We start from the raw sequence: 23,669 nt of genomic DNA, 5'->3' as shown, positions 1-23,669 counted from the left end.
ACTGGATGAGGGCCAGTAAACTGAAGCTCAGTCCAGACGAGGTGCTTTTGGTGGGTGGTTCTTCCGACTGGATGAGGCCGTTCTAGATGGCTGTTCTACCCTGAAAGAGTAGGCCTGTAGCTTCGGAGTTCTTCTGGATTCACCTGTGCTTGAAGCACAGGTGGCCTCAGGGTTGTTTGAGCCAAATGCCCCTTTGTGGACATGAACAACTTGGCTTCAGTGAACTTCTGGGCTGAGCTATTACACTGTGTTGTAGGTGGGGCTGCCTTTGAAGCCTGCTTAGATGCTTCAGCTGTTGTGGAATGCCAAGACCAGGCTACTCATGGGTTGCAGATTGTCAACACCAGTCTTGACACAACTGCATTGGCTGTCTATACATTGTCAGTCCAAATTCAGACTCTCAGTTTCAACCTGTGTTGCCTTATACAGCTGTGAATTCCCATATTTCATGGAATGCTTCTTCAACCAGGAACCTCCCTGCATCTGAGGACCATCCTTTGAGGGCTTTGTCTGAGCAACCAGGAGAGAAGCTCAGAGAGTACCAAATGGAAATGGGGGACTATTGTTTTGTTGTTTCTGTTTTAACTATTTATTTATGCTTTTATCTTGTGTTTTTATCTTGTGAACTGCCCTGAGACCTTTTGATGATCGGCAGTGTATAAAAACCAACCAACAAAGAAACAAACAAATGGGAGAGGAGGTTTTTGGTTGTGGTCTCCTGCCTGTCCTGTTCTCTCCTCATCAAGCCCACCCCCGGCACTTTCCTGACATATTTTTGGTGCAGACTTCCCCTTTCTCCTAGGCATTTAATGGAATATGATCAAAGTTGTGTCAAGACTTTATTCTAGTCCCACTGGGTTAGCGCTAAGTTTTGGCCTACTTCTTTCTTTGTATTTCTGTGGAAGGTGGTACTGTTTTATGCTTTTTTTGGTATTGGTTTGTCAGAAATTTTGATGGATGTTTTTAACAATTTTGTATTTTTTAAAACCCGGTTGTAAATTGCCTAGAGAATGCCCTGTGTTAAGCAGCTAAGAAATTGAATAAATAAATGGCATTTCTGCCCTGGAACCTTTGGGTAGAGCAGTGTTTCTCAACCTTTTTTGGGCCACGGCACACTTGTTCCATCAAAAAAATCACGCGGCACACCACCATTAAAAGACGGGGCAAATCCTGGGGGTTGGGAATGGGTGGGGGACTGAGGAATAGGGAGGATGAGGTTGGTGTACTTGCTGAGAGAGCCCTCGAGCATCGCCTCCGTCGTCCTGCCTGCCGCCAGCCCCCCGCTCCCTCCTGGGCTGGCCGCGGCTGAGCTGGAGCTGCTGCTGCTGCCGCCACCGTCGCCTCCCTCCGGCCTCCCCACTGGTGTAGCCGCCGCTGCTCCTTGGCGGCCCGAGAGCCCTCCCCGGCTGGCGGAGGAGGACGGTGAGGAGCCCGCCGAGGTGGGGCGGCTGCTGCTGCGGCTGCTGCTGTTACTGCCGCCGCTGGACGGGGCTGCTGCTGCTCCAGAGTCCCCGCCGCCCTGCGCCGCTGCCGCCGCTGCCTTCTCCATTAAGCGCGCAGGGAGAGCGCGAGGAGGCGGCCTCGGCCATGAAGCGCTGCCTCGCTCAGGGAGCGAGCGCGAGGAGATGACGAAGAAACACCCTTCGCGCCCTCGCGCCCTCCAGACTGACCCGGCCGGCTTCCTTTCCGGCGGGTCAGCGCTGCCTATTGGCGGCTGCAAATCGCCCTTCTCATTGCCTCAGGTTTTTATTTCAATATTTATACTCTGCTTTTCCATCCAAAATGATGCCCAAAGTGGCTAACAGTGATATATAAACATACACACACACACACACACACAAAAGCAAACAGTTTGAAAAATGACCTAACAATTTTTTAAAAAAATGCTTCACTACCCTATCAATAAAAAAAATTGATTCAGTATCTAATGAGAGAAATAACACTTTAGTTTACAAATGGTCTAACATTTGTTACTGTCTTTTATATCAACCTTCAGCATCTCTTTTCAGGGTGGTTTAAAGATCCAATAATAAAACATATTTTTCTAAGATAAAAAAAGCCTGTTTCTCTACATATAACATTTCTTTTAAAGAAGTATTTTATTGCTGTTTTATTATGTGTTACATTTTATTGCATTTTGTTGTTCGGGTGCCATTTTGCTGGAAGACTGGGGGTACAAATTTAGGAAATAATTTGAAGAAGAAAAATTAAACAAGATTTAGATCCAGGGATTCAGCCAATTACTTGATGTTCTCATTCTGTTCTTTTTACAGAAGAATGACGGGCAGTTCACCGTAATTCAGCTAGTTGGTATGCTGAGAGGGATAGCATCTGGAATGAAATACCTGTCAGACATGGGCTATGTACACAGAGACTTGGCAGCCAGGAATATCCTCATCAACAGTAACTTAGTGTGCAAAGTATCTGACTTTGGACTTTCCAGAATTCTTGAAGATGACCCAGAAGCTGCCTACACAACAAGGGTAAGTTCCTAGTCAGCAGCTGCAATGAAGCGCCTGCCAAGCTATGAAAAATGGGTGGAAAAATGCTAAAGTCTGGGCAGGGGCAGATTATCTGTAGAATGTCCTGAATGGGTTTAGCTAAACTATACAACCTTTAGAAGACATCTGTATAGGAAGTTTTTTAATGTTTGACGTTTTGTTACGTTTTCATATATGTTGGAAGCTGCCCCGAGTGGCTGGGACAACCCAATCTATCTATTTGATCAGGCATAGGCAAACTCGGCCCTCCGGATGTTTTGGGACTGCAGTTCCCATCATCCCTGGCTACTGGTCCTGTTAGCTAGGAATTATGGGAGTTGTAGTCCCCAAACATCTGGAGGGCCGAGTTTGCCTATGCCTGTATTTGCCTTCCTCGCGTGAAGGCAGTAAGAACTATGGCTCACTATTTGAGCGACCTGACGAAACCTTCACAAAGAAGGGCCTTCACACTTGCCCGCTTCCATTCCATTCCCACAGCATTTTTACAGGGTAAATTTTCCAACACTCCCCCCGATCTCCGACTCTGCCCGTGCAACAAGAGAAAGATAGATGATTTTATCCATTTTTTCTTTCACTGCCCCCTATATGACGCAATAAGATCAAGGCTCCTCATACTAATTCCTTCGCTTATCGCCTTGGAAGATGACCGCATGAAATTTCTATTGGTGGATGCTAACCCCAGGGTTACCCGCGAAGTGGCCATTTATATCTTGCAGGCCCTGAAACTCAGAGCTCTCTCGACTGGCTAATTTTCTCTAGACGCGGATTTCACTAAACATTCTCCAATGGCCAAAACACAGATGATGCATCCTAGTTTTTACCAAATTCTGTTTTATATCGCATGTTTTTATATCCGATGTTTTGTAAGTGTTTTTGATACATGCTCTGTATAATAGCGGTAGGTTACTGCTAGGATTTTTTATGTTTTATGTGTAATAATAATAATAATAATAATAATAATAATAATAATAATAAAATTTATTATTTATACCCCGCCTATCTGGCCAGGTTCCCCCAGCCACTCTGGGCGGCTTCCAACAAAATATTAAAATACAGAAATCCATCAAACATTAAAAGCTTCCCTAAACAGGGCTGCCTTGAGATGCCTTCTAAAGGTCTGGTAGTTGTTGTTCTCTTTGACCTCTGGTGGGAGGGCATTCCACAGGGTGGGTGCCACTACCGAGAAGGCCCTCTGCCTGGTTCACTGTAACTTGGCTTCTCGTAGCGAGGGAACCGCCAGAAGGCCCTCGGTGCTGGACCTCAGTGTCCGGGCAGAAAGATGGGGGAGGAGATGCTCCTTCAGGTATACTGGACTGAGGCTGTTATGTGCTATGGCCAACCGGCTAATGCTATAAAAATTTTGATTTGTATTTGATGATGCCACAATGCTGTACCTGATGGTGTTATGTTGCTGAATGTCAGTAAATAAAACCCCAAACAATCAAGGGATGACAATCGCTTGTTAAATTTTCCCGCTTTTACCATACAATATATATTTCAGAGTCTGCAGCAGAACTCCAGCTGCCTAGCAAGGAGTAATTGAATCAAGTACCAGTACGTCTGTTTCAAAGTGCGAACATGTAGATGGATCATTTTGGGCTTGACCTTTGCCTCCCCCCCCCGTTTTCCTTACCAATTTGAATTCAGCGCTAGTCTGTCATTAACATCCCAAACCACAGGATTTGCCTGATGTGCAGCCATGACCTGAACATTGTCAGGTGGTGTTTCTGGTATTCTGGAGTCAGCACACTGTGCAGACGGCTTACTTGGATTCGCCGCCACTCCCACCCCCCCAACTAGCTACCATGACCTAATTGAGATGTGAATTCTATACATGTCCTGGTGTTCAAATGAAATTTAAACAAGCCTTCAGGACATGCAATTAGTAGTCAGCCAGCAAGGCACATATAGACTGAGATAATGTGGAAAGAGGCTTTCATGCTCTCAAAACAGATTTACATTAGCAATTCTACATCACTTTCCCACCCCATTCAAGCCAGAAAATAGTCTCCCTTGGCACTCTGAAAACAAAACAAAACCAACAGCCGCATTTTCTCAATCTGCTTTTTGTTTTTGTTTTTGTTTGCCTTCCTAGGGAGGGAAAATCCCAATCCGATGGACAGCTCCAGAAGCCATCGCCTTCCGCAAATTCACTTCTGCCAGCGATGTCTGGAGCTATGGGATTGTGATGTGGGAAGTGGTGTCTTATGGAGAGAGACCTTACTGGGAGATGACCAACCAAGACGTAAGTATTTCAGTTGCCCTTCCAGTTGCCCTGAAGCAGGACGCCACATGTATTCATGATTCCCAACACGTTTCGCTGTTGCCGATAAGTATCTAAAGCAGGCGGCAGGTCTGAAAATGTTAACTGTTGAATCCATGAGTAGGCAGGAGGGGCGGGAGAGAAGCAGCAACTGAATGGGCACATGAAATGGGCTTCTCTTCGTGCTTCTAGGTGATTTCTGTGCATGCTTTATTCCTGCACGTACTTCTGAATGGTGAATGTGATGTGCAGTTTAATCCACTTTTTTGCCTGCTAAGACCAGGCTGCAAGCCCAGTCAAGACCTGAAGGAGACAGATCTGCACCATGAATTTGTCACGGGGTCAAGGCCATTTGACGCCCTCCCCACAGCTCCTGTGGCACCGGCTTATGTCAGGCTTCAGGAAGGAGGCACAAGGTTATTGCAGGGTCTTAGAGCCCTCCTACCTCCTTCCCAAAGCCGAGTCAGCACTTGCTTGGCTTTGAGAAAGAGGAAGGAGGGTTCTAAGACTCTGTGAGAGCCCTCACACATCATCCCTGAAGCGGGACAACTGCTTAGAGGGCTTTGGGAAGGTGCCCTCCTCAGCTGCAATCCGATGTGACTGCACCGCGCTCACTGCCCTAAATCCGCCCCTGGGAGATGTTCACTGAACTACAACTCCCATCATCGATTGGCCCGGCTTGCTAGGATTGATGGGTGTTGTAGTTCAGCAACATCTGGAGGGCCAAAGGTTCCCCACACCTGATACGACATTGGATGTGGGAAATGTAAATAGTGGCTGGACCTAGCTGCCCAGTACTGCTTTGCCAAAGTTCAGCTGTTCAGTATGGCTGAGTTCTGAGTTGCACAAATAAAAGGTAAAGGGGCCCCTCACCATCAGGTCCAGTCGTGTCCGACTCTGGGGTTGCGGCGCTCATCTCGCGTTATTGGCCGAGGGAGCCGGCGTTTGTCCGCAGACAGCTTCCAGGTCATGTGGCCAGCATGACAAAGCTGCTTCTGGCGAACCAGAGCAGCGCACGGAAATGCCGTTTACCTTCCCGCCAGAGTGGTCCCTATTTATCTACTTGCACTTTGATGTGCTTTCGAACTGCTAGGTGGGCAGGAGCTGGGACCAAGCAACAGGAGCTCACCCCGTTGCAGGGATTCGAACCACCAACTTTCTGATCAGCAAGCCCTAGACTCTGTGGTTTAACCCACAGCGCCACCTGGGTGCACCTGGGTTGCACAAATACACAAACACAAAACACACACAAAACACATACACACACATGTTAGGATATGAATTTTGGAAACTCTCCTATTCCCCTTTTCGGGTAAGTGTAGTGGGAACACGATGCCAGTATTCAGGAAGGCAGGCATATCCATGGAAATCAAAGGGAAGATTTCACACATCCCTGGCTAGCCAGCCAAGTAGCAGCTGTTTTACAAAAACCTGGGGGAAATGCTCCCGCTCTCTCTTTGGAGCCCCTTTTATTGCCAGCCCTTTCTTTCAGTAGCGCAAACACACTTTATTGCAAAGTGAAACAACAAAGCCGGAACAGGTTCTCTTGGCAGAAACATTGTCATCCCATGAATAGGCCTTAATTCAGCATCCATCAGTATTATTTTTTAAGGATGAAGGGCTGTCATGGGATAAATGCATTTTTATTACTCAATTCAGAAACACTGACAGCCTCCACAGCTTAATCCTTGAGGGCCATGCATATTGCTAACCAGTGAGATTCCTCTGGGAAAAGAGAGGAGGCTGTGTGGTCTGTTTGGTAGTGTTTGAGCAGACCTTTGCCCATGAATGAGTATTAGGGAAGTGTGCATTTTCCCTTTTTAACATGCTTCAATCCCCCTTTTGTACTCCCATTCTGGGCAAGGGAGATTAAATGCAGATAGCAAGCAATGTGGATTATACCACACACACACACACACACACAGAGAGAGAGAGAGAGAGAGAGAGAGAGAGAGAGAGAGAGAGAGAATAAATGCTAACAAATGGGAAGGGAATTCTCATGTGCATTAATAATTGCCGCACAGAGCTCCAAGTTCAGTAGTCAGGGATGTCAACAGGATTCCCTGGAACTGGTACACAACAAGTCCTTCTTAAACACATATGCCATGTGAATTTACACTGCCCCACCTTGCAGGGCTGTTGCAAAGATAAAAAGAGGGGAGGGTAACACAAGCTTGAGCTCCTGGGAGGAAAAGATACAAATATATAATGTCATTCATGGAAAGAAAAATAAACATGGACAAAGCCACAAAAGCCCTTGATTTGATTGATTCCAACCTCTACTTAATAACCTCCAGGGAAGGAGAGTCCGCAACCTCCCGCTGGAGTCTGCTCCACTGTCAAACAGCTCTTATCATGCTTAACTCCATTACAATTTTCACATTGTGACGAAAGCTTTTCTGTTGATCAGTCTGCCATTGCTGGTATGAGGTAAAGACCCTTCCCCAACTCCCACCATTATTTTCCAAATTTACAACTTTTCAGACCTGTGAAATTATCAGAAAACATTTCGGTGCTTTTTTTCAAAGACCTTGTTTGCCTTCCTGAGCATTGAGGAAGGATGTTCTGGAATCTGCTTTGACCTCCCTTAGGTGATTAAAGCTGTCGAAGAAGGGTATCGCCTGCCAAGTCCCATGGACTGCCCAGCTGCTCTTTATCAACTGATGCTGGATTGCTGGCAGAAGGAAAGGAACAGTAGGCCCAAGTTTGATGAAATTGTATGCATGTTGGACAAGCTCATCCGGAACCCTAGCAGCTTGAAAACGCTGGTGAATGCATCAAGCAGGTACAAAAACCAACCCCAAAAGTCATGTTGTGTCATACTTTTGTCATGGTTTTTTCTAGGGTTATCTCATCTGTTGTGATCCCTAATTGGACTGGACTAGTTGAGGAGGGATGAAATGGAGGAGAAGCTTCAACAAGGGAGAATGAGGGGCTATGAACAAGAACAGGGCTGGCCCAACTATGAGACAGTCGCTTCAGACAGCAGAATTCAAGGGGGGGCCCTTGCTGCCCCCAGAGAAATGAGGGGAAGTGACAGTAGCTGCTTCCGGGTTCCGGCAAGGTCTTGGAAAACACCCCAAAGTACCATGAGAGCCCCACAAAATCTTGCCAGAACCTGGAAGGTGCAGTTTCAGAAATGAGTCTTCTGAAGGGGATGGCGAGGGGAGCCCGTGGGACACCTTCCCATAAACAGGACAAAGCTGCCATTGGCAAAGAACCAATAAAAAGGGTATTAAGAGTTGTGGGGGTGGAGGGGAGTTTCAGCCTCCCGAAACCACTATTTCCAAGCTGAAAAGTGAGCCTGCAGAATATTTGGGTAAACTGTAAACCACACCGTGAAATGCTCTTCTTATGTTAACATGTGGAGAAGCTGACTGGTCACTGCACGGTCAAACTTTCTTATTACAGTGGTACCTCTACTTACGAATTTAATGCGTTCCGAACGCACATTTGTAAGTCGAATCCCATAGGAATGCATTGGGAGAAAAAATTCGTAAGTCGAAGCAACCCTATCTAAAAATTCGTAAGTAGAAAAAATCCTATCTAAACCGCATCCAAGATGGCGGACGGAGCTCCATTCATAAGTAGAAACATTCGTAAGTAGAGTTATTCGTAAGTAGAGGTACCACTGTACTTGTTGCTGTTAAGTCCATGCAAAACCTTACCGGAAGTGCAACACCCAAATGAGGGTTTTTTTTGTGTTTAGGTTTGCCTTAATCTGTATCTTGGTTTCTTTTTTAGAGTTTCAAATTTATTAGGTGAACACAGCCCGCTGGGAAATGGTGTCTACAGATCTGTAGGGGAATGGCTGGAAGCCATCAAAATGGGACGGTATACAGAGATTTTCATGGAAAATGGATACAGTTCAATGGACGCTGTGGCTCAGGTGACCTTGGAGTGAGTAGATTTCCTGATCCTTTTCATTGAAATAAGGGAGAGACCTGTTGGTTCGAAGCCAGTTAGAGAGTAAAGCTAGAAAGTGAAGACTGGAAGCATTTAAGGGTTTTTCTTTGTTTTTCTTTTAACACTCATCCGATTCCAAGGCAGTTTCAGCATTCGTATCCTATATAAAATGATAACAGAACAATGAGATAGTTGACCTTACGGTTACCGTCAGCTGTTGACAAAGCAGCTCTAATAAAGTAGCACTTGAGTTTGGACGTAGCAACAGCATCCCAATTTTGGCACATGACTTGGCTTGTTTGTCATGTGACAAGGGCACTCTTGCTGAGTGCGCCGCAGTTAACGAAACTATGGGAGTTTTGAAGACTGTAATCTTCTTTGCAAGCCAGGAAGTCTTGATTCCACAAACACCTGTGGGTGCAGTGGTGGGAGGGGGGAAGGGAATCCACCCCCAATGTAATCTGGCCCAGAGCCATAGCTTCTTGTGGTGATGGAAACAATTCCAGGGCAGCTTCAGAGCCCCTATCTTTCTGAGGAGTTCTCCTGCAGTCCAGAAATATAGGGATGCCTCCATTTCTAGGAAGGAAAGATGCTCTGAGTATCCTTGGAGGTCTTGACACATGCAAGCCTTTGGGGAAGTGGGAGGAGGAGAACGTCTTTTAATTCTTCCCCACAGAAGCAGAGCAGTGGTCCCTTTAGGGGACGTTTCTGCAGAGAAGGAATCCCATGAGAGGAAAGCAGAAAGCAAAAGAACATACCGCCCCTGTATCTGAGACTATCAGGTGCAGGTGAGTCTAGCGCAGCCAGGGGACTTAGATGTCAGGTCCACCTCTGAGATGCAAGGGGAAAGTGTTAAGGTGTAATCCCATGACTGATTTTTAAAACTTGTTTTAAACCACCCTTACCTACATCTCAAGAGCCTGAAATGCAAGGGGGGTGTACCTTATTGATCTGCTTTTTAGGAAAAAATAATAAATTGATTCCCCCCTCTTTTCAGCCTCAGGAATTTTTTCCAAACTCATCTCTTTCATACAGTTCCTCCAGGCTCCATAAATTTCAGAAAACCCTTATAAATTTCACCGATTTGGGGTTTACTTTTTAAAAATGCTAAGGTTGCACAAATACCTCTCTTTTTTTAAAAAAATAAAAATAAAAACCCACTCTCCTTAAAGCAAACACAATGCCTGCTAGTAGATACCCACAATAGTCTTAGATACAGACAGAGGTGTGAATTGTTTTTTTCAGATTGCCTTCCATCAGAACACTTCTCCACAGTAACAGAGGGAAGGTTAAAGCACAAAGACCACCTTCCTTCCTTCCCTCCTTCCTTCATATCATATAGGGAGTCTATCACAGTTCCCTGGCTGTGCTAAAACACTTCAGTTTCCTTGCATCTGTATCAGATGGGGGAAGGTGGGGGAGACTGTAGAGAGAAATGTGGAAGCCATCTAAGATTCAGGGATCCACTCCGGCGGAATGAATCAATTCCTCTCTCCAGCAGAGCTCAGAAGACTCTGATTCTAAACAATTGGGGTGATTTTCTGTTCACAAATCATGAGCAGATGTCAATATTAGCCAGGTTTGCACATCATACTAAGCCAAACCATGGTGTAGCATAAACATGTGAGTGCACAAGCTTCAGGAGTGGACAGTTACTGCTTTGGTCCTCCCAGTTGTTTTGCTGCAGCAGACTAGACTTGGCCTGGCTTGGCATGTCAACCAAGCCTTGCCTGCTGGTTTAATTGTCTTCAAGTTAACCACAAGCTGTAACTCAGGTTTGTCCTATTGTTTAGGGCTCATGGTTTGTCCAGGAGAGCTAAGCCAAAAGCCTGGGTTTAGCTGACACACCCTTGGTTTAGCTCAGCGTAGCAGCGAAATAACCAGGGAAGATCAAAGCGGATGCAATCTCTTCTCCAGGAACCCTTGTGTTTTGGCTAAGCTTAGTGTGACTTGTGAACCAGACTATTGTTTAACAAACGTTGGGGCCTGACTTCGCTATTTTGAACTGCGACAAAATGCAAAGGGGCCTTGACTGAAGATTAGACATGGACACTTTAAAGTTGTGGATTTATTTTGCTCAGTATTTCTGTTTCCGAATTATATTTAATTTACCGGGAACTCTCAGATCCTCCTTAGGCTGCAGTTAACAATGGCCGGCATGGCCAGCTCTCAGAATTATCACATGGCACATGGCTGGGAATTTATGATTGATTTCCAATCCCTGTGGCAGAAATTCAAGAAAGGAAGAAAAGTTTAGATCTCCCTTCTTAAAGGATTAAAGGGGAAATGCAAAAAGATGTTGTGTGTTCTAAATTCTTACATCATACTTGTTCATTTGGAGTAACCTGATGCTGTCTCTTTTGTGTCACGGGTGGACCACTCCACGCAAGTATCGGGAAAATCTCTGCCATTCAGAGCAGGCAATTTGTGATTTGGGTCAGGTGTGTGCTGTATTTATGAATGTAACTACATTGCTCGGTTGGATCTAATCCTGTGGAATATCAAGCACTTTTAAATGGTCTAGCAAATGCCTTTTGCATTTCTCTTAAATAACATGTACATGTAATTGTGCTTGTATTTGACTTTAGCGTTTATTACAGTTCTGACACTTTGCTGCTTATATTTCCCCTCGGGTGACACAGAAGTGACACAAGATACCGAAATCCTGAAATGCAGCCTTTAGAATCATAAGCCACCTCCCGGAGGTGCTTTCAAAATCTTAACTTTCCATTGTGTGCAAACAAAACACAAAACACAATGTTATCAGCTACAGCCCCATTCATATCTATCAAGAGCTATTTTTTAAAATGTCAATCTACATTTGCCAAAAGTTAATTCATCTTGGAATGTGTCTGTTTCAAGAATGAAGCAGGATCCTCTGTGTTTTCAGTGAAGTTTAACCCTCACCAACCCAGATCTTACGTCCCTAACTCAGAATGTAGTCAAACCGGTTTCAGAAACTGTAACAATAATTATGCTGCAGTTTATTCTCTAGAACAGGGATCCCCAAACTGCGGCCCTCCACATAGCTGCCAAGTTTTCCCTTTTCTCACAAGGAAGCCTATTCAGCATAAGGGAAAATCCCTTTAAAAAAGGGATAACTTGGCAGCTATGGCCCTCCAGATTTTTGGCCTACAACTCCCATGATCCCTAGCTAACGGGACCAGTGGTCGGGGAAGATGGGAATTGTAGTCCAAAACATCTGGAGGGCTGAAGTTTGGGGATGCCTGCTCTAGAATAAGGACTGCATGATCCAAATTGTCAGAGACTAAAGGTGAATTGCACCAGGGGCATAGGGTGGAATCCAAGGCAAGTGAGTTGAACAGTGCTGCCTCAGAAATCAGTCAGACAAGCTAGTCATGACATTAGTTATGCCCCATTGATTTGAAGGTGAACTTATTGCAACTAGCTTAGTCTGGATTCAACTGAAAAACAAGTTTTATAGTTATCCTCTCTCCCTGGGGAATTGAAGTTCTCTCTAAGGGGACATGGGATCTTTGGCAGGGTGTTGTTTTTTTAAAACAAACAAACAAAAAAGAACTACAATTCCCAGGGTTCCTTGGGAAGAAACACCAATGTGATTTTTATAGCATAGATAGGCCCTAAGGGGGAGAGTTGTATTGTTATTGTGGTTCACCTTTAATCAACTGGCCTGATTAAAACTGGCCAAAAGAACGTGAACACCACCAAATGGAAGTGGCTAAACACACCTGTGTACAGCTAATTCCCATAATTCCTAGCAGCAACCTTGCTGCCAAAGGTACCATCTGAACTGGATCTAAATAGTTGCAAGATGAAGATGCCAGTATTCCTCCCCCCTCCACTACACCAGCATTTGTGGTGGATTTATTATGAGTTCTCAACCTCAGGTACTGTAGTGCCACACCAACTTTTCCCTCATTCTCTCTCTCCCTCAACGCCCCCCCCCCATGCACGCTTTTCTACCTTCATCTTGTCTACTCAGTCCATGAAGTAATGTAAAGTAATGTTCATGGACAGACAATAAGGAATCCAAATTTTGCTTTTCCATCTGAAACAAGGGGCTTTGGAACAGCAGCCTGCCTATTAAGCTGTAAGAACCGAGGTCATGGAACCAGGCTAAATTCCTTGGGAGTTCTGGTTCTCACATGGGCGGCAGAAGGAGGTAGAATCTGGGGTTGGTGCCACTTCAGACTGCTGGAAGAGGACCACGCTTTAAGAAAATGTTTCACCAAATCTCTCGGCAAATAGAAAATTAGCACATTGTGGTGGAAAGCTTTCCCAGCCACCTTCCCACCAGTCTAGTTCTGTACTTGTAAGAAGTTCGTGAAAGTCACACACACACACACACACACACACACTCCTGCAGCCTAAACTGGCACTGTACTCTCTACCATCACATTCTCCTCCATGTTTAAACCAGGCTTCAGCCAGTGTCGGACATAGCCTTTCTCTCAGAAGATGAAGAGAGCGTAATTGTATTCTTTGTGTTATGTCCCAGCTGGACTTGTCCAACAGAACTTCCTGGTAGATGTTACACTGAGCTTCTGACAGCTCCTCGACTATATCAGCCAATACTGAATTGGGCCATGTTCATTTCAGGGGAAATTTTGAACTAGGCAAATTTAGCTGTTTCTCTGGCATTTATTTTGGTCAGCATGAGGAAATCCAGAGACCCTTGAGAGGCAAACGACACATGTATGGAGATAAAAAGATGTGTGGCTCTTATTTCTCCTTCTGACACATTTGTTGCCTACAGTATGATGTGGGACTCAGTCTTGGTCTGATCTATCTACCTTAGATCAGTGTTTCCCAACCTTGTGCCTCCAGATGTTTTGGGACTACAACTCCCATCATCCCTAGCTAGCAAGACCAGTGGTCAGGAATGATGGGAGTTGTAGTCCCAAAACATCTGGAGGCACAAGGTTGGGAAACACTGCCTTAGATGACCTCTGGAGTACAGGATCTTAGAACCGGTTTACATTATACATTTTTGTACTCAGGAATTAATAGCCTTTGGATTGGAATGGTAAGATTCACACATGACAACATTCATAAATGGTGAATGTGTTTCATGTGCATTAGTCTCACAGGCAACTTCAGGTAAAGCTTCATTTTTATCACAGGGAAGCCCAGCTATTTAAATGCACAGTTTATGTGTTGGAATATTTATTTCACCATTTGAGCCCAGTTCTTTTGAGAGTTGTTTATACATCTTGTCACTGATGTGCTTCTGTTCTTTTTCCTTAATGCTAACTGATTTTATCCAGATTGTTGTTTTAATTTTGGTACTTTTATCCATACAAAAGAATTAATCCTATTACATTAATAATTATTTTACATATATAAAAACACCAAAATTAAACTACAGCCTCCACAAAATCAGTCAGCCAATTTATTTACTTTTTTAAAAAAAGAATAGAAGCATATCACTACCAAAACACGCAAACACAAAAGCCTAAATTTATACTTCCTTGACTTCAATTAGCTATTCCAATTTGTCTATTTAACTTAAGAAGGCACCAATACTTTCCCATTTGGCTCACTCAGTTCATGGGGGAACACCCAACCATAAATTTTGCACCCGAGTTTTAAAAGCACCATTTGGGTTTTATTATTGGCAAGATCCGCAAGGCCCAGTTCAAACATAAAAGCAGAAGCAAGAGCTACAGATCACACCTGCATCTTTATTTGTCCCAGCTTGTATATAATTTATAAACTGGGTCTCAGTGCACGCAGTTGTAGATCTTTTCATGTGAAAGGTAGAATTGCTAGACAGTGTGTATGTGTTTTGCTATTACCGCATTTGACCAGATGATCTGCTTTTGACAAAAACTGCAGGTAGCTGAGAAATGAAATCCTGGACAGTATGTGATTTTGAGGGCATGCCTATAATGCCCCAAAGCACATATTTTCACACCTAGGGGAAAAAAATCAAAGTATATTAGCTATTGCTTCATTTGACATAGCTAACCTAAGCCAGAAGAAGGTGCAATTTCAAAGTGGAAAGAGTGGGGTTGTGGTAGTGGAAAGAGAGACTCCATGAAAAGTATCACCTCTTTATTGAAACCCTTAGCCTCCCCCAGAATTCCTCAGATGCTTCATTTACTGAGAAAGCCCTCCCAAATTCACTTTGAATTTTGTTTGATGGCAGCTCTAGGAAAAAGGCCACACAGTTAAGAACACTGGGCCAGAAACTCCACTGGTATAAGTCACCTTCATCCCTTTGAAGCCCTCACAATTCATATCACTTGGCCTGAGAACACAGTTGTTGGGAAAAGGAGAGCCCCCCTCATCTGTTCATATGCCTCTAAAACCATGAAGGACCTTCAGAATTTTCCGGAAAACCAGACACTATGGTTAACAGCTTGTTTGGAAGAGGAAAAAAAAACCTATGGAAAACATGTTGGGTTTGAATGTGTGTTGTTCAGTGGGGGCAAATGTTTGTTTTGTTCCAGAGCTGGGACTTGGGGGGATCGGATGAGAACCAGAATTGAACTGAATTTTCAAACTGCCCTGTTAAACCCTTGTTTGAAATTAATGTGCCAGTACTCCTGATTCCCAAATCTGATATCATGACATTTCAGCCTGCTTAAGAAATGGGTTGGAACATAACCTAGAAGAGGAGGCTGGTCCTACAAATAATGGAATCAGTCTCTGCGAGAGGCAAATCTATGTGTCTTTAATACACTAGAAAAGTGAGTGAGCCAGTATAATATTATGTCATCCACACCAAGATTTTGAAGTGTCTGGTGGTTTGGGGTGCCTCTCAGGGTGAGTGTCCAACATAAGACGCCTTCAGGGGGGCCTTGGTTTGTGCCATTAAGGAAACTGAGCCTTTTGGAGATGTCTTAGCTGTCAGCTCAAAACCTGAGTCACCTGAAACAATTTGAAAATCTTGGTAGTTTCCTTGCAATAGTCCAGTCAGAATCCCACCTGCCAGCGAGGCCCTGTCAAATGCATGCTCTCAACAAATGCTGCCTTTCAAACAGTGGCAAATTGAAATAATCATAATTACGATGGGCTCCTGTGGCTATTGCCCCAAGTCCTGTGCTCTGTTCAGGCCCCATCCGCAAAGGCCTGATCTTCAATATGTTCCAGCATTTTGCCATGTAGTTCTAATCCTAGCGGAGGAGATGGATATGTCCTGTTTTCCACCTGGATTACCAGACTGTTACCACAGCAGAGAGAACAACTGCTTTTTCTAAACATGCGGACAATCTCCTGTGGCTTTGAGTCTCTCTGGAACCTCTTCCCTTACTCAGCAAGGATTACATGGCCAGAACAACCCTCAAGAATAGCTAGATCATGAGACTGGCCACTTTTAGTCATATACCTGACTGGACTTAAATGGCTAACAACAAAAAGGTGGACTTCTTCACATCTCCCTTTTGAAAGATAACGTACTCACTGAATCTCAGGACACCCTGTTGCTTGTCATCCGGTGGACGGCTCTGAATATCTGTAACAATATGTGTGTCTGTTGTGTTACATTGTAATTGTTTTTCTTTCTTTTAAAATAAATGTTTATTTATAAAATAAAATAAAATCCCTCATCACTCAATGGGAAAAAAAGAGAGATATACATCAAGAATTCACCGGCTCTTGCTTTTTATTCCTCGCTCTTCATTCTGTAACATGGTAATTATTATCAAGAATTATGTTGCCATGCTGCTGCCGGGAAGGGGATAAATAACAAGAGCAGATGAAAACGTTGCGCAAAGAATTCTTAAGGATGGGTGTGCCTGAAAACTATTCCTCACTCTGTAAGCAACCTTGGTGATTTGACAGAGTTACTCTTCCAGGGTTAGGGCTCCCCTTATTCCACTTTTCTAACTTGCACGCCATGTCAATTGCTAGTTATGGAAACCGCATTCAAAACACTACCAAACCCTTTCTCACATAAATAAAAAAACTGATAACAACACAAACAACGTAACAGGCTGTATGTAACTATATAAATTCTTTTTCAATGTGATTTAACATATATCAAAATATATGGTTCTACAGACCAACTTATCGTATAAACGAAACATAAAAGTCCAGCAGATAGATCAGGAAATACAATCTATTCAGTTCTTATATTAGCAATATCCACGGTGTGGAATTCTTATATTGATCTTGTAGTGTTCTACGTGAAGCTGCTTTTAAGAATTCTAGCGTTCCTTTTATGCAGGTATCAGACGAAAAACTTGGAAGAATGGCACATGCAGAAAATAAGACAAGTATTCCAGGGTAATTCCTTGTTTCGCCCAGCCGGGCTTTGTCAGCCGTGCATACTCTGGATTATATAAACAAACATAAGGTAAAGGGACCCCTGGCCGTTAAGTCCAGTCGCGGACAAATATTATGTCATTTTATACAAAACCAAGTAACATAACACGCATACTAAACAATAAATTTACATACCGTATTCTTGTATATCAGAGACATGGAACCCTTGTCTTATTTTCTGCATGTGCCATTCTTCCAAGTTTTCCATCTGGTACCTGTATACAAGGAACGCTAGAATTCTTAAAACCATCTTCATGTGGAACACTACAAGATTGATGTAAGAATTCCGCACCATGGCTATTGCCAATGTAAGAACTGAATAGATTGTATTTCCTGATCTATCTGCTGGACTTATATGTTTCGTTTGTGATAAGTTGGTCTATAGAACCATATATTTTGATATGGTGTTGAATCGCATTTAAAAAGAATTTATATAGTTACATACAGCCTGTTATGTTGTTTGTGCTGTTATCAGTTATGGAAACCAGACAAGTTGAATTGCTGGGGAAACAGCCAGCGGAACATGGCTCCATATCTGCTAATTGCAAGTGCAGCTAGCCCTTTCCTGGGGGGTGGAAGGTCGCTCCTCTCAGGTTTTGAAACCAGTAGCTTGCCTTAGCTTGTAAAGTTTAGCCTTGATGAAGGGTGAGTGGGAAAGACATACTTGAAAACCAACTGAGGTACGATTTTGCTGCTTTTCTATGCACACCTGAGTGCATCCCACGGATTTTTATGGAGTTTTGTTGGTTTCCTGGAGATGGATAGGTTCAAATTTTCCTTCTGCTATGTATTCGCTGGATGGCCTTAAGCAAACTACTCTTCCACCACTTACCCTTGCACCTACAATATGATAAGGATCATTGAGATAACTCACGAGTACTGTTTTCTACTCTAATTCGCTCCTCCCCAATGCTGCTTTAAAGCAAGAACACAGGGTTTTGTCTCTCTCAACTTTTGCATGCAACCCTTAATGGCTAAATAAATAAGGCCTAGCTGTATATATTACAATAAATTCTTGAGTCTGGTCCAGTCTAGTTGCAGGATACTTTAACATTCCTTTTATCCAGGAAGGTAGCATAAAGTGCACTAGCTCCTACTTTTTCTAATTCAAGTATTTGGATTATTTCGGTTTACCTTTTTTTTTTTTTAGTTTTTAAAGGCACATGGCTGGATCACTGCTTGCTCACTTTGTACCACACAATGGGGTGGAACATAACACAAGGCAGAGGGGTAGGTCTGATGTTGCCCTGGAACATTCTGTTGCCTTCCTTTCCCCTCAGCTTATTATGGGACGTCATCAGCACATTGGACCCCATGTTGCATGACCATGTTTTATCCAATCCATTGTGCCTTTGGAGCAAACACAGAAACTTAATATGTGATATATTTCTCCCTAGCAATCAATAAGTAACAGATTTTTTTTTCTCCCTACTGTACCAAAAACAAAAAAACAACCGTTCTCAGTAATATTTTTTTTTAACCAGCTCTAAAGAAATTGGACAATTGGACAATATCTTCTTCCTCTTTTGGGCCCCAAATACAGAAATACACATATCCCAGTGTATATATTCTCTAAACATGTTGTGGGTATTCTTTGAAACCTCAAAGCAATAAGTCCTTTCATCATTGCACCAACAGATAATTAAAAAGAAGACTTGAAGACAATAATCTGTTCTAACAAAGTAGTAATATGGTGAGAATTGCATAGTTTGAAGGTAACATTTAATTAACGAAAAGCCCCTCTATTTTAAAGCTGTAGGAGTAATAACTTTAAGAAGATGAGGAAACAATCCATGCTTAGAAGAGCTTCATGTTTATTAGCCCAGTTTTATACAGATCCATTAGAAGTTTGCTAATAAATAAATAAAAGAGGGAGAAGGAAACACATTTTGGGGCAACCTTGTTATCTGGTATATCACTTGAAGCAAGAAAATATGAAACTGGGGCAATATTGAAGAAACCCCAGGCTCCAATCTCATCCTAGTAACAGGAGTGCCATGAGGTAGGTTTTTAACGCAACCTAAAAATTACAATTTTTTTTGTAGTTTCCAGTTTAGCATTTGCCTGCCCGCACCCTTCTCTACCATATAGCACTCGTGGGATGAAGCCCTTAAGAGCAGATGGTTCTAAATTACCTTCTGTTGAGCAGCCAAAGTTTAATGTGGCCTACGTTACTTGCCCTGCCCATGTATGGAAGCCAAGGTTATCATTTTCTAAGAATTTGAGCATAAGAAATCCAGTCTGGTGCAGAGTTGCCAGAACAATCGCCCAATTTTCAGCTGTAACACACACAGCTTCGCTAAAGTACTATTGGCTGAGCCATTTTCAGAACTCAGTAGAAACCTGGAATGAGAATAATCAGAGTCCTAAAAAGTTGGTAGTTAATGTTACTATAAAACCCCGGCATTCACAGGCGTGAAGCTGCTTGTGTTATTTCCTGATGCTTCACTGCGCCTTCTTGTATAGAACTCTGTGTACCTGAGGCTTGTGCGAAACCAAAAACTGTACTAAATCCAAACAAAGGGCTTACCCCAAGCAGACATGTTCTAGAAGTCTGACAATGAGATTTTGATATGGAGGATTTTGCCTGAGATAAGATTCCTTGTTAGAGTGTTAAAAGTATTCAGCACATCATATGCTTATAATGCAAACAACGTTCAGAAGCCGCCTGGTTATATTTCGATTTTTATCTGTTACTTAACTTTCTGGCATTTCAAAGGATGCATGAATCTTCTTGAAGGTTTCACCTGAAATAGTCCTCTTGGTGTAGTTTTGTGTCACTCATTCAGTTACACATTTGCATCCTTGAAGGTTCTTGGGATATCCTGACCATGGAAAAGGAAGCTGAGGCTGTGGAAAGTCACAGCCAATCCTTCTTAGATAGATGAGCTGTCTGACCTGAACTGTGGTAGTTTCCTATTTTCAGGCTCCAAAAAGCAAAATACAGTGGTAACTCGGTTTAAGTACACAGTTGGTTCCGGAAGTCTGTACTTAACCTGAAGCGTACTTAACCTGAAGCGAACTTTCCCATTGAAAGTAATGGAAAGTAGATTAATCCGTTCCAGACGGGTCCACGGAGTACTCAACCTGAAGCGTACTTAACCCGAAATATGAGTGTAATTGGTTCTGGAAGTCCGTACTTAACCTGAAGCATACTTAACCTGGAGCGAACTTTCCCATTGAAAGTAATGGAAAGTGGATTAATCCGTTCCAGATGGGCCCGCGGAGTACTTCAACTGAAAGTACTTAAACTGAAGCGTACTTAAATTGAGGTATGCACTGTAATGACATGGCTGGGAAAAGGGAATTGATATTTGAGGGGAAAGTGTGTGTTTCCAAAAAAGAAGAAGAAGAAACGGGCACTTTAAAATGCCTTATGGTGGAATGCACTTCCACAGTCTTACTCCCCCAAAGCTAGCAAAAGTGGCATGTTCCATCAGATGCTGCAACCTCATTCACAAGTCTTTAAGATGAGCTAGGAATGGTGCCCATGACTGCTCTCTAGACCTGGGTACATCATCACCCTCCTTCTGACACAGAGGCATAGGTATGTGGCTGTCTTCCTGCAGCAGCTGACTTGGGATGGAGCAGAGTCCACCTACTGAATCCAGTGCTCCAGCCCTTGCCTTTCACAACAACAGGAAAAGAAAAGATGAACAGGGTAACCTAAGGTTACCAGGTTTCCCCCCCCCCCCCAAGAATCTGTGGACACTTTTAAAAGAGAGAGAGAGAGAGAGAGAGAGAGAGAGAGAGAGAGAGAGAGAGAGAGAGAGAGAGAGAGAGAAGTTATTTTTAAAAAGAAGTAGTATCTTCTCTTCTGTGGTCTCCTCTGTTGCGCTGTCTTCCTCTGGGCCCCGGCCTGCTCTCTTGGAGTACTAGCCACCCTGGAGTAGGCTCGGCTCGGGCCTGGGCTTGGCCACATGTCCTTGCCCTCCCGGTGCTCTCCTACCTTTCCTCCTAAGCGGCGGCGGCAGTGGTGCAGCAAGGTAGGGACTTCCCTCTTTTTTCTCCTCCCTCTTTCTCTCTCTTCCTTCTCCTTCTCCTCTCCTCCTTCTCCCTGAGTCGGCTCTGGTTTTTTTTACTAGTACCGGAGTGCCACTGGGCAGTCGACTGGGTGGCTGGGTATTCTCGCTCCCAACTCAATTTGGGTCATGGGGGGGGGAGGTCAGCAGCCCCCCCAGTTGACGCTGTGGGCGTCCCCAGTTCTCCCTTAGCAGTGGCGGCGGCAGCGGCAGTCTCAGCAGCCTGGTAGTGCAGTTGGCTCTAGCTGGCTTCAGGAGCTGCTCACTGCCATGGCGCCCACCATTTTGCCTTGCTGGAAGTCTCCATATGATATGTCTTGTGCTGTTGAACCAATCACGGAACATTCATTCCCTACTAATAAATCTACAACACTTAAAATATAAATCCCAGGACATTAAATGAAATCTGAGGACATTCCAGGGACAGATTTTGTCCAGGGACAGATTTGTCAATCCGGGGACTGTCCCCGAGAAACAGGGCCGTCCGTAACCATTGGGTAACCCCCCTGTGTATGTTGCTCCTCTTACTTGTGCCATAGTTCCATACATACTCAGTTGCTCTGTTCCCCATTCATGAGGGGAGCAGGCCGAGAAGCCATGCTCAAAATGGGCAAGTACCCATTCAGCCTCCCTTCCTACAGCTTGAAAGAAACAAACAAGACTAGTTTATACATTTAGCAGAACTGGGTGGCAAAGCTTTCCCTGGACTGTGCCATTGTGCTTGAATATATACCCACAAAAACTCTACCTAGCAGGGGACAGAGGATAGTCCGTAAAGGAGGCATTTCAGAATAGATCTTCTCTAACATAATACCGGTACATGGAGAGAGCTTGTTCCTTTTATCCACAGGCACCATCACCCAATGGGCTATATGAAAACTTTTCTATTTGATCCTACTGATGGTATAATATAGCCTATAATAAGAGCAAGAACCCTTGTCTTCTGCTACACTGGACTTTTCTGTTGAAAGGGAAGAGGAGGATTTCCTCTCCAAATAATCCTTGCATTTAATGTGAAACACATGGTATGGCTTAAAAGCAAATGGATGTAGACAATGAAGATATATATCTATATACACATGGGTAATTGTCAAGAGCAGCCACCTTACTTCTGAATCTACCCTTTGGAATCAATGTCTGCTTTCTTCATGCAGGGATTTGAGGAGTCTTGGAATCACTCTTGTTGGGCACCAGAAGAAGATAATGAACAGCCTTCAAGAAATGAAGGTCCAGCTGGTAAATGGGATGGTGCCATTGTAACTTTCAAAAATTATTATTTTTTAGTATGTCACTTCTTCAAGTGATCGACCTTGCACTTTGTAAACATAGACCTGACATTTATTTTGACAACAACAACAACAACAAAATGAAAGCCAGTGCTTCCTTTAATGCAACAGGGAGACACAGGCCTCAACCACATAATTTAGAATCAGTGTTAGAACCTAACTTTCTTGATGAAGTTAATACAATGTGCGTAAAAAGTGGAAATGGGTACCGTATATGGCATATACGAAGTTAACCATTTTCTTCTGCTTTGACAACAACAAAAACCTTTCCACCACACCTTGTCTGTACATGAAGAATATATCTGAGTACGTATACATTGCACCTTTAAAAAAACTGCAAAAGGCAGCCCATGTTAATACTTCCAAGGACTTACTTGAATTGAAACATTTTACAGCCATTTGCGGGCTCCTGAAAGCTGCAGTTCACCGAAGTTTGCTTCAAGTCTTAGGCATCGGCGGAAGAATATTGAAGAGCAATATTAGACTATTTATTGGCAGAGGTTTCTGGTTTTGTACATTTTAAAGGATGATGCTGTTGCACAGCAATTAAGCCCTAAAATCATTGTACAAACATTTTCAATGTTCAATGCAATACAGGGTGTGTTTTTCTTCCTCCTTTTCTTAACAGATTTCCTTTTCGTAGCTGGGAATTCGACCCACAATCAGTACAATGTATATAGGTAATATTGTCACACCCCAGATACGGGGCTCCATCTTTTTCATGCTATCTATTTGCTTTTGTTTTTACTGCTGTTTGGTTATGATGCAGGTAACATTTTGCCATAGCACAGATTTTGGAATTGGATCGAGAGTTCGGCTTCCTGAGGAATCTGCTCGCATTTGCTGGGTTGGGGGGGGGGAGCAGGTTTCTGGCACTTGTGTTGTAGGTATATCCTTGGAAGCTGGGAAGCATGTAGACAATTCATTGCAAAACCTCAGAAGCTGGGAGGTGTAGCTACACACAATTTCAGGAAGGGAGGTGGGTTTCAGGTCTCTTCCTAGCTTCTTGCGGCTTCCGGAAGCAGAACCCACTGTGCACATTCTGCCAGTGCACAGCATTTATAGAGGCTGCCGAATTAGAAATACTGGGCACAGAATAGTTTAAGCACAGGGCACATACAGCTCCAGTAATACCGGGAAAATTCTGTCCACTGTGGCATTTAAATGATTATATTGTTGTTATATTGCTTTTTTAAAATTGATTTTAAGTGAATACCGGACAGGCCAAGACCCTTTCCTCCAGTAGTACAATCTGGAAAAATTGCTTTGCCTAGATCTGGGAATTCACGCTGTCTCGTGTGGCTCTGGAAAATGCAGTGACTTCGTAATGGCCATAATCAGGTGCCAAGAATTGGCCGGTCTTCCTTCTGGATTCCTTGCTGCCTCTTGCAACTGACTGTTACCACCCTGAGCACTCGGGATGGGCCCAAGCGTCGCA

General features: G+C 43.7%; 1 protein-coding gene across 2 annotated transcripts in view; it reads left to right on the top strand.

Annotated features, from left to right (window-relative positions):
- The window catches only part of EPHA5 (EPH receptor A5), a 227,078-nt gene extending 204,230 nt beyond the window's left edge, over positions 1-22,848 (top strand). The window contains exons 13-17 of one of the 2 annotated variants that reach the window (XM_060282232.2): positions 2,274-2,483; positions 4,597-4,746; positions 7,356-7,549; positions 8,509-8,664; positions 22,100-22,848. In XM_060282232.2, coding sequence (XP_060138215.2) covers positions 2,274-2,483; positions 4,597-4,746; positions 7,356-7,549; positions 8,509-8,664; positions 22,100-22,205 — 816 coding nt within the window. In that variant the 3' untranslated portion in view covers positions 22,206-22,848. Of the gene's footprint in view, positions 1-2,273; positions 2,484-4,596; positions 4,747-7,355; positions 7,550-8,508; positions 8,665-14,803; positions 16,239-22,099 lie in introns of those variants that run through there. The other variant, XM_035135822.3, reaches the window with a different exon arrangement.
- The last annotated feature ends 821 nt before the right edge of the window (positions 22,849-23,669 follow it).

Source organism: Zootoca vivipara, chromosome 12 (assembly GCF_965207765.1).
Source record: "Zootoca vivipara chromosome 12, rZooViv2.hap1.1, whole genome shotgun sequence".
NCBI lineage: Eukaryota > Metazoa > Chordata > Lepidosauria > Squamata > Lacertidae > Zootoca > Zootoca vivipara.
The sequence above is the reverse complement of the archived record's forward strand: the minus strand, read 5'-3'. Positions and strand labels throughout refer to the sequence as shown.